At 39.4% G+C, this 11,536-nt stretch overlaps 1 protein-coding gene across 1 annotated transcript in view; it reads left to right on the top strand.

The window, feature by feature from the left end:
- Positions 1–1,185: 1,185 nt before the first annotated feature.
- Positions 1,186–11,536, top strand: part of LOC128615092 (membrane-associated guanylate kinase, WW and PDZ domain-containing protein 3) — a 128,736-nt gene continuing 118,385 nt past the window's right edge. The window contains exon 1 of the mRNA XM_053636945.1: positions 1,186–1,633. Coding sequence (XP_053492920.1) covers positions 1,327–1,633 — 307 coding nt within the window. The 5' untranslated portion in view covers positions 1,186–1,326. The remainder of the gene's footprint in view (positions 1,634–11,536) is intronic.

The raw sequence follows: 11,536 nt of genomic DNA, 5'->3' as shown, positions 1-11,536 counted from the left end.
CCCCCCCATACTTTTAAGCATAAGGTACAAATGATGTACCCTTAATGGTACCACCCATGCGACAAGCACAAATATTTACATTTATTTCTGATAGTGTACAGGTTCGAGCATAACTTCAGTTAGTAAAAGATGTGCTGAAATAAACTGTCAGTATAATATCACCTGTGGGGGTACATCACTGCTTTCACTCAGGCTTCTATTTGTAGGCCTACCCGTTGTAGCTACTAACATCTCTCTAACATGGGTTTTAACTTGACCCAGCAGACCCTGACCCTGTTTGGACTAACATGAGGATCTACTTTTGATGGAGATACTAAAGCGCTTCTGGAAGGGCGTCTGCCAAATGCTGTAAACAGGTTATAGACGTAGCCTTCTATAGCATTCATAAGCACTACATAGTGCTAAAGTAGTGGCAGGCTAATCTGCCACACTGTTTTGTATACTATACGCAGGTTTTGATCGCTGGACTGATTTACATAACGCTCGCCAGACAGCCAATCACAGGGCAGCGTCAGCTGCTCTTTACGTGTTTGTTGACAGGCGCGCGCGCACACACACACACGCACTCGCCTTACCGGTAGTTGACTGCGCGCGCGCGTCTGAAGCGGCTGTATGAAATCATCGCCTGTGGTAGACAAAACTGCAAAGCACGGTGTGACGATTAGAAGAAACGTCTGGTGCTGCTGCTGGTGAAGAATAAACCGGACAGCTCCTTCCTGTTCCCTGTCCGTGTGGATAATCAGCTGCTGGCCAGTGATGTCAGGTGCGTGGAGACCGGATGAAAGCGGAATTAAAGCGGCTACAGATGTGATGGTCACGCTCTTCATTTATTCCGACTGAGCGATATGTTTGTAGTGATGTCATTTTAACTCAGAGACATTAAATGTGCTAGTATATGTAAGCTACACAGCCTACTTGACGCTCACGAGCTCGCAAAGGAAACCTGTTTTTCACTCATCAGTTTTGTTTACTGATGTGAACTTGGATAACTTGTAAGCAACCGGGGAGCTTAGATTTAGTCGTGGCGCGCGCCTTTCTCTCTATCTTTTGGCTCAATTTATAATCATATCCCAAAGCTTTTTTAAAAAACAAAACAAAACAAAACAAAAAAAAAAAAACAAAACATTGATGATCTAATTCTGCTTAGATGATATTAGATCGTATGTTTAGATTAGATTGTATAGCTGCAGATATCATGTAGTAAGACTCGGTTGTGAGTGATGAGGTTGGAGGAGAAACATCTGGACGTGTGTGCGCTGATGTTGGGCTGAAAGCAGAGCACCAGATTCCTGCTGAAAGCTGAACTGAGGGAAGAAGAGGAGCAGCATGTCCAAAGCCCTGAAGAGGAAGAAGCACTGGTCGGCCAAAGTGCACGAGTGCGCCGTGTCGTGGGGAGGCGCGGGCGAGTTCGGCTCCGTGGTCGAGCTGCTTGGAGGAGCTGAACATGGCCTCTTCCCCTTCCTCGGACACATGGACCTCGACGCGCTCGTGTGTCACGTTGGCTCGCTGCCGTACTACGGGGACGTGCTGCTGGAGGTGAACGGCACGCCCGTGAGTGGCCTCACCAACCGAGACACGCACGCCGTGATCCGCCACTTCAGAGAGCCCATCCGCATAAAGACCGTCAAACCAGGTACAGTGCTCTCTTCCATGCGGATTTATCACACAGCCAGTGTGTTGTTTCGTGTCTGTGTGTGGCTAACTCTTTTCAGGACAAAGTAGCTAGTGCATGCTCAAAAAGTCGCTAGAAGTCGCCAGGTGACATGGACTAATTTGCATATTCATTGAGCAGTCATGGTTATTTGCATATCAAAACATGTTAGAGGAAGAAGAACTATTTTCAGGAAACATTTAGAATGGAATTGAATACATGTTTTTTTTTTGTTTGTTTTTGTTTATTTTTTGTTGTTGTTGTTGGTTTTTTTTTGTTTTGTTTTTGTTTTTTTTTTGTTGTTGTTGTGTTTTTTTTTTTTTTTTTTTTTTTTAACCAGGGCGTTAGATGGACAGTTAATCATCTGGGGCTGAGCCCATATTCTTCTCCATTACAAAAAAAAAACTTTTAAAAACATACTTCTAAATAGACTGTTTACATACATTTTTTTTCTTGCATGTGAGGAATAATTGCTTAAAAAAATGTGAAAACTGGACAAAAGGCTTAGTGGTTCTCACGCTCACCTCACACCTCCAGGGTCAGGGGTTCGATTACCGCCGTGGCCCTGTGTTCGGAGTTAGCATGTTCTCCCCGTGCTGCGGTGGTTTCCTCTGGGTACTCCGGTTTCCTTTGTAGTGTATGAATGGGTGTATGAATGTGATTGTTCCTGCGATGGATTGGCACCCTGTCCAGGGTGTACCCCGCCTTGTACCGCATGCTCCCTGGGATAGGCTCCAGGTTCCCCGTGACCCTGTAGGATAAGCGGTATAGAAAATGGATGGATTGAAACACAGAGAAGTGGAGAATTAACAGACAAACCGCTCCACTGGAGAATTAATCGGGGCTAAATAAAAAATCTTCAGGGCTACATCCCCGAATGCCCGGGCCAGGTTACGCTCCTGGTTTTTACAGTAGTAGTAAATAGTTGGGAAATAATCATGATGGAAAACAGCTATGGATGGAATAACTTGCTTTTATTACTTGTAAATATTTGCCAAGAAGTGAGCTTATAATGAAGAACAAAGAAATGTGCAGGTGAGACAAATAGTGATGATCAAATAGTGATGATCAAATAGTGAGATCAAATGCCAATCAGTTATTTGTCATAGAAAACAATGGTGATCAGTGATTGGTTCTAGGAAACATAGGCTTGTTCAAGAACAACTCAGCCAGGCGTTACACACCGGTGGTGACTCAACAGATCATGATGTGATGTGAGCTGGAGAAGCCGTATCGAGTGCAGGACAGTCACTAATGTCATGACCAGATTTGTTGCCAGGCTCTTTTTGGAAATAAAGTTGCTATTGGGGACTAAAAAAGTTGCCAGTTCTAGTGAAAAATGTGATGGTGCTTGTGTGTTGTTATTGAACATCAGAAGAAGTTTGTTGTCTGAACTCGGATACCAATATTTTAGAAGCCAATTTTTCATACAAATGCAATAGATAGTCCACAATTTCACTAAATAAGAAGACTTTCTGGGTTATTGTATGACTGACATAGAATGCCTGTGTTCCTCTCAGTCAATTCTAAGGCTAGTGTTGTGTCCAATGTGGTCAATACATGCAAATATGTAAGAATTTGCATGACTCACTGTATGGCAAATATCTTATTCCCTAAAAGGTGCCCTACACAGTAAACACTTTCTGCAGCGTTTACAATGCATGCTGTGTTCGATGACTTAAAAGGGTGACTAGAGATAGTGTAGAGATACAGGTGTAAAAGGTAAATCGGTGTAAATAGTACTGTGTTCAGTATGAGCACATTATTAATACGAGTCCTGGAAATTAGCACAGGACAGTATTTGTGATTACAGCAGCAGTTCTTAGGTACCAATCTACAGTATTCAGGTAAGATGATCCACTGAAGTAAGGGTGAAAGTTGGGCATAAAGCATTCTATGTGTTTACCTTTTCTATATCTACTATACTGTAGGTCTAATATGGCAACATCCGGGATTCGGGTTAGAACTCACTTCCCAACGTACAGAGCTGTCTACTTCCTAGCTATAAAAGGCTATGAAATGTAAGGGGTGTGGTTAGTGGCTCTACCTTTTCCTTTGTTTTTGTTTGAATGCCTTTAAAAAATCTTTTGAGTCAGGTTGAGGTTTGAGTCTCTCTCTGTCTCTCAGAAGCTTTGCTCCAGTGGTTCCAGTCTCACACATGACTGACATTTGTTTGTACATATGACACTTAAAAACACAGGCTTCCCTGAAGAGCTGAATCAGGTGTGTCAGAGTAGGAAAATGTTTAAGGTGTGGAGTTTCCATGGACTGCGGCTAGCGAGTCCTTTTTCCACAAGTGAGCTTGAGAGCCATAAATCTTACAGTTCAGTCCATAAATATTTGGAAATTTGTTATTTTGGCTGTCTCCCATCGCTTATAGGAGTTGAAAGTATATAATGAATATGAGCTCAAAGTGCCAAGTGTCAGCTTTAATTTAAGTATTTAAATCTAAATTGGGTGAATGGTGTAGGAATTACAGCACTTTTATATATGTGGTTCTGCCTTTGTAAGGACAAACTAATAATCATAAATTAAACTGTCATTTTTAATACTTGGTTGCAAATAATTTGCAGTCAATGACTACTTGAAGTCTGGAACCCATAGACATAACCAGACACTGGATTAGTTCCCTGATGCTCTGCCACACCTTTGCTGCAGCTGTCTTCAGTTCCTGCTTGTTCTTGGGCATTTTGCCATCAGTTTTGCCTTCAGAAAGCAAAATGCATGCCTGGTTGGATTCAGGTTAGGTGACTGACTTGGCCATTGCAGGATGTTTCACTTCTTTGCCTTAAACAAGTCTTGGGTGGCTTTCAAAGTATGCTTCAAGTCATTGTCCATCTGCACTGTGAAGCTCCGTCCAATGTGTTTTTGTAGGCTGAATCTCGATGTAGTACACATGTCTAAGGAGTAGAAACATATTTGGGATTCAGCTGTGGATATGGGTCTGATAAAAATGAAAGGCCTTTGCTCCTTTCCTTCTCTGCAGTACATGCAGCCAGTGATATATCAGTGGAAACTGCTGCCCTGCTTCTTACTCTGGTTTATACCGCTGTAGTTCCCCAGCTCAGAAAAGTTCATGAAATGTGAATCAGGTGTGTCAGAGAGCCTAACGGATCCAAGTCTCACAGCTAATCCCTACAGCGTGCACACAGAGTTGCCCTGACTCTGAGTTGGTGCTAGTAACTACATGCAGAAATCTGTACACTTCTGTTTCAATTCACTGAAAAGACATCAATGTTAGTGAGAGGAAGATTGCGTGGGATAGAACTAGGATATTGGGCCAGAATGAATGGTGGATAAGCAGCAAATTAATACCAGTATCACAAATTTAATGTATTATTAAATATTGTTGGCAACCATCACCATACTACTGTTAACCGACTATAGTCATCACTTTTTTGTGCATGTAGGTTTGTAATTAAGGTCCGTTTGTGTTGATATTTAAGTCAGTCTTAGTGAGTGTATGTGGAACATGTCCAACCTGCTCCCACTGAGCAAAAAGCTTGTCTCTTATGAAAGGTGTAAAAAAAAAAAAAAAAAAAAAATTCTCTAAAAAAAGATAGATTTATTTCTACTGAGGCTTTAAAGTGTTAGAAATGGAATGGTAATATGGCTGTTGCTATGGAACAGTGCAAAAAGTGTGTTATCACCATAGAAATGATGAATGGTATTAAAAATAGTGTGGGTCCATGGAGAGAGGTAGAACACCAGACAGCGATTGTAGAAAAGGTCACCAATATTTCAGGAACACATGATTGGTGAAGGTAAAATAAAATTAAGTTTTATAATTGCTGTGTATGAAGATTCAGGGCAAAAATATTGAAAATATACAGCAGTATGCAGTGTGTGTGTGTGTGTGTGTGTGTGTGTGTGTGTGTGTGTGTGTGTGTGTGTGTGTGTGCGTGCGCATGCAAACATGTGGGTAAAACCAGCATATGCATCATGGTTGGAGAAACAGGGACAGCTCTAGTCTTGAGGTGAGAATGATAGGCTGCTTCACATAGCAAACTAAAAATACCTCAGATTCCGAACACTGTCTGTTCAACTTAACTCAGTGATGTAATGATGCTAAATCTAAGCATAGGCCATAAACTACACTAGACTGTTAAAATCTACAGTAGCACTAGGCCAGATCATCCCAGCTTCAGTCCTAGAGGAGTATGTTTTGTTTATAATACATTTTGCAGGCAGTTATTATATCCTGGAGGTGAATAATGATAAAACAAAACCCCATCCGAAATTACAGGATGCAGAAAAGATGTTGAAATGTTAAGCTACATGAACTGTAGACTATTATATACATTTGGAAGAGTATGTTAGTATAATGAAAAGTTAACTAAAATGGGTGTCTTAAGAACTGAAGAGTTTTGCACAGACTGGGCCAGAATCAGAATCAGAATCAGTTTGATTTGTGAAGTATGAATGAAAGCATAAGGAATTTGACTATGGCTTCCAGTGGCTCTCTCAGTCACACAAACAACACACACACACATGCACTCACACATTCAAGTATCGAGTATTCAAGTCATTTCTCACATTTCTCCTGAATAATATTTTATTTGCAATAAGTAAAGAATAAAATACAACAGGACTGTATGTCCCAAAGTGTTTTATTCCATTAATACCACAGTAATCTGCCAAAAATGTTCATATTTTTAAAGAATGATATAGCATACTTTTTAACCATTTAATTATAGACTGTCTGCAAAAAAGGCAATTCCTCTTATCACTTAATATCACACAATAGCAGCTTTAAACCATTGTTCCCTCACCAGCCTCTCTTTTTTCACTCTCTCAAAAAAAACCCACCAGCTCAAAACTCCTCTGCCCTGAAGACTTTCCCATGGCAGAATATTCAACAATACAACGCGCTGACACATCCATAAATGTGAAATAAAAGTATAAGTGCAGAAAACTTCACCATATCAATGGTTATTCTTTTTCTTTTTACCAACACATTTTTAAATCCAGTTATTGGTCTAATATTATAATGGAAATGATATCCATTCAGCTATACACGTTCCTGTGAATAGAAAAAGTAGCTTACACTGTATAGCCAAAAGTTTGTGGACAAGTGACCATCACATCCATATGTGCTTGTTGAACATCCCATTATAGATTTTGTTCCCCCTTTTGCTGTTATAATATCCTCCACTCTTATGGGAAGGATTTCCACTAGATTTTGGGCGTGGCTGTGGGGATTTGCTCATTCAGCCTCAAGAGCGTTAGTGAGGTCAGGCACTGATGTCGTGTGAGGAGACCTGGGGTGAAGTCGACGTTCCAGTTTATCCCAAAGGTGTTCAGTCAGGGTTGAAGTCAGGGATCTGTGCAGGCCATGTTTAAGTTCTTCCACTCCAACCATGTCTTTATAGAGCTTGCTTTGAGCACAGGGACATTGTCATGATGAAACATGTTTGGGCCGCTTATTTCCAATGAAGGGGAAATGTAATGTTACAGCATACAAAGACATTCTATACAATGGTGCTTCCAACTTGGTGGCAACAGTTTGGGGAAGGCCCACATGTGGGTGTGATGGTCAGGTGTGTACATACTTTTGGCCACATAGTGTATGTATGATTTACATACACTGTTTATGCTGTTCTGATTTGGTTTGTAATAAAACCCTATTCATACTTGGAATGGCTTTAATATTTTTACAGTATACAGGTTTTTTGATGATGCATTTGTGTTTTCACAGAGGATGATAAGTTATGAATATTTGATACCATGTCAGAGTGGATTTATGATCTGTAAATATGGTGATGTGTAGTGAGGAGAAGATGGTGTGTGGCAGGAAAATTGGGCTGTGGTTGTGAATAACAGATCAACTGGACGTGTTACTGCAGTGCCAGCTGAGACCTAGGCCTTACGGTCATGTGTGTTCACGCATGCATGAGTGTGTGTGTGTGTGCGTTTGTGTGTGAGCAGGGTTTCAGATGGCACTAACTTGTTAATCCCATGTCTGACTTACACCATCCCTTCTAGTTCAACACAAATATCAGGCTTCTAGACTTTCTATGAACTTTGTCTGCCTCTTTAGAGTCCAAGCTTGAGTTGTTGGATGTGGAGGTTTGAGTATGGCGGAAATCGTCTCCTGTGTGTGTGTGTGTTGCACTATTGAGTAATTTAGTGTCTATAAATAATAGATGTATTGAGTCGGATGCCTGCACATAGACAGACGAAAAGAGGCAAGAGGATCAGCTTTTAATAGTAAATGATACAGCAGTCTATGCTACAAGTACAAATGCTACCCTGCAACTCACCCTGTCAGTTACAGTCCCCTCTGAAAGTTTTGGAATGGCAAGACCAATTCTTTATTTTTGGCTACACACTAAAGATTTTTGGGTTTGAGATCAAAAGATGAATATTCGACAGCCTAATTTCAACTTTCAGTTCCTGATATTTACATCTAGATGTGTTAAACAGCTTAGAGCATGGCATCTTTGGGCAGACCACCCAATTTTTATGTGAGCAAAAGTATTGGAACAAATTGTCTTAAAGTTAATCAAAGGAAATAACACTTAATATCCCTTGCTTGCTATAACTGCATCAAGCCGGCAACCCAATGACATTACCAAACTGATGCATTCTTCTTTAGTGTTGCTTTTCCAGGCTTGTATTGACAGACATGGCCAGTCTAAAACCTTCTACTTTTTTCCCTTGATGAAGTCAGGGTTAGCTCAAACCAGTTAGCTCAAACCAGTCTCGCCATTCTCCATTGACCTCTCTCATCAACAAGGCATTTCCATCCGCAGAGCTGCCACTGACTGTATATTTTTTCTTTATTACACCATTCTGAGTAACCTCTAGACACTGTTGTGCATATAAATCACAGGAGATCAGCAGTTATAGAAATACTCAAAAAAGCCTGTCTGGCACCAACAATCATGCCATGGTCAAAATCACTGAAATCACATTTTTTGACCTATTCTGATGGTTGATGTGAACATTACCTGAAGCTTCTGGGCTTTATCTGCATGATTTTATGCAGTGCACTGCTGCCACATGATTGGCTGTTTAGATAATTGCATGAATGAGTAGGTGTACAAAATGTTTCTAATAAAGTAAATATAACTGTGAGTGTGTATTCTTCTTCAAACAGTGAATTATTAGGGGGGGTTCTTCACAGTTCTTCTTACAATGTTACTATCATCAGGACATTGCAAATGGTTGTATTGGCTATGCTCAAAGCTTGTGCAATGACTCTTTTCTCAGCTCTCTGCTCTTCAAATGCAGTTTTCACAGCTGAAACCTAGGGCTCAAACCAGGAGTAGATATTCAGAGCTGTTAATTGTTTAAATAATCAGTCTTACAGGGCACACCTGGGCAACAAGAAACACCTGTTAATCACATGTTCCAGTATTTATGACCACTTGAAAATTGGGTGGGTTCAAGCAACATGTGCCGTGTTTTAGGTTGTTCAACAAATCTAGATATAAATATAAGAAAATGAAAGCTGAAATTCTGATCTGTTGATCTCAAACCCAGATGTAGTATACAATGTACAGCAAAAAACAACAGAATTGGCCTTGCTGTTCCAATTCTTTCAGAGGAGACTGTTAATATGTTAATAAAACTTGCTAAAGAGGTACATTAGTCCCAATCATTGGTGCATTAGTATATAGTACTTTACAACAATGATTAAGAGCACTTTCATTGCACTATTATAGATACTTTTTGCTCATTTGCCATGTGGTTTGGTTTGGTTTCACAATGCATATAATTAGGGATGCAACCAATAATCTTGATAAATGATTACTCTGTTGATTATTTTTCTTATTAGTTGAATGATGTAGGTTCAACTAATAGCAACCATACTTATTTAAAAAATATTTATTTGCAGCATATTATTAAGCAAGCAATTTTAAACATTTTGCACTCAGTATTTATTTTCTCTTTTTTGTTTGTGTGTAGAACACATTACATTTCTGCAGCATGACAGCTTTTGTGTTTGGTTCAGTTTGCAGCACACTATATGGAAAGAAGCAAAAAGTAATATAAAATGAATATTACATGAATTCTCCATACTTTTTGCGCATGTGGAAATCCCTATTCAGTACAGACCACAGGCTTTCATCAGGCTTCAGATCCAGAGACTGAAATGGCCACTGCATACCAATGAAGCAACCATTTCTGTATTGATTTGGATGTATGTTTCGGGTCTAGACCTGCAACAACTAATAGATAAAATTGATAATAATCGATTTGAAAATCGTTGTCAATGAATGTCATTATCAATTAGTCAGTCTGCGTGCGGTACGGTGTACGTTTATTCATTGTGTTACTTCTGTTCCAAAAACAGACATCAGAGAGTACACACTAAAGTTGTGTCCTAAATGATGTACTATACACTTACACTATGCATTATGTACTCTACCGTCTAATGTATAACTTTTAGAAGAGTAGAATCCTCTCAAATGGAACTCTAGCGGGTTTTTATTAACCAGAAATATAAGCCGTTTCTCAGACAATGTTACATGACATCAAACGTACGTAATACAATGCTGTTTATGTCAGTGTTACCTTTTATGGCCAACATGACTTCAGTCATCATCAGACAGAGACGTAATGGTCAAGTGACCGCAGAAAAAAGTGTGCGACCCAAGTCCTCTAAGGCATGGGAGCATTTTATATTAAATTCCGCAAAGAAGATCAAATTTTACAAAGTGGAGCTTGTGTAGCAGGGAAGCATGACAGTGATGCACAAGCACTAACTTGTGTTTATATCCAAAACGCTCCACTGTGTGCAAGGGGTTGGGGAAATGGGTGCGAGTTGCTTAAAAGGTTTAGTTTAATTCAAGTTTATTGTCATTATATGTTGTATTTGTACGATACAGTGTAAATTCTGTAGGTAATTAAAACAGGAGCACTCTATTTGTAATGAGGCCGCGTTGCTCCTCACTTGCAATGTAGACACGGCGCTAAACAGGGGGAGCGCAAGTAAGATCTTCTGTGATGTCAAATTAAAACGGTAAAATCAAAGTAAACATAAGTAAAACAATATTCCTAAAGACAGTGAGTAATAGAAACCATAAGGTACAGGAAAGGGGATATTTCATTATTAATTTAGAACTGTAGTTTAATTATCACTGCTTTTTTGTGCATACATAAAAAATAATACATAAATATTTATATATATAATACAAACTAATATAAATATATATAATGGTACTGGAAGTTTTTTTTCCCCTGCCATTCAATCGATCAAAAATTAATCAGCCAACGAATAGATTCTGAAAATAATCGTTAGTTGCAGCCCTATTTGGGTCATTATTTTGTTGAAAGATCCATCTACAGCCATGTTTTAACCTCATTTAACCAGTTTTTGGTTTGAAATATCCTGGTACTTAGCAGAATTCATGATGCTATCAATCTTGGCAAGAGCCTCTGGACCACCAGCTGCAAAAATACCAGATCCACCACCATATTTCACAGTGTAACCCAGCTCCATATCACAGCAATACAGGAAACTGTCAAAGGTTAAGATATTTAACTTTTCTATTGCTGTGGTTTGAAATTCTTTGCCAGCAGGCACAAAATATATATACAAACATCTATTTTAATGTCTGTTGGGTAATGTGGTTTGGAGGAATCTTGGCATACTGCATTACTGTGTATTGTTATTTTCATTTTCCTAATATGGAGGCGAGATGCAATCTTAGCACCTTTGACATGAAATGAAAGCCAGAAACATCCATTTTTTGGCACACAATGTAAGGGCATGTAACATTGTTCAAACCTTTGATTAAAACATGCAATACCATGCAGGAAAGTTTAGCACAGTCACTGATCTAAAGTGTCCATTTACAGGATACGAACCTGATCTAGAAATTATCAGTTAACACATAGTAAATAAAATTCATTATGCTTATTTCCAATTGTGAG

The sequence above is a fragment of the Ictalurus furcatus genome, chromosome 11 (genome assembly GCF_023375685.1).
Source record: "Ictalurus furcatus strain D&B chromosome 11, Billie_1.0, whole genome shotgun sequence".
Lineage (NCBI taxonomy): Eukaryota > Metazoa > Chordata > Actinopteri > Siluriformes > Ictaluridae > Ictalurus > Ictalurus furcatus.
The sequence above is the reverse complement of the archived record's forward strand: the minus strand, read 5'-3'. Positions and strand labels throughout refer to the sequence as shown.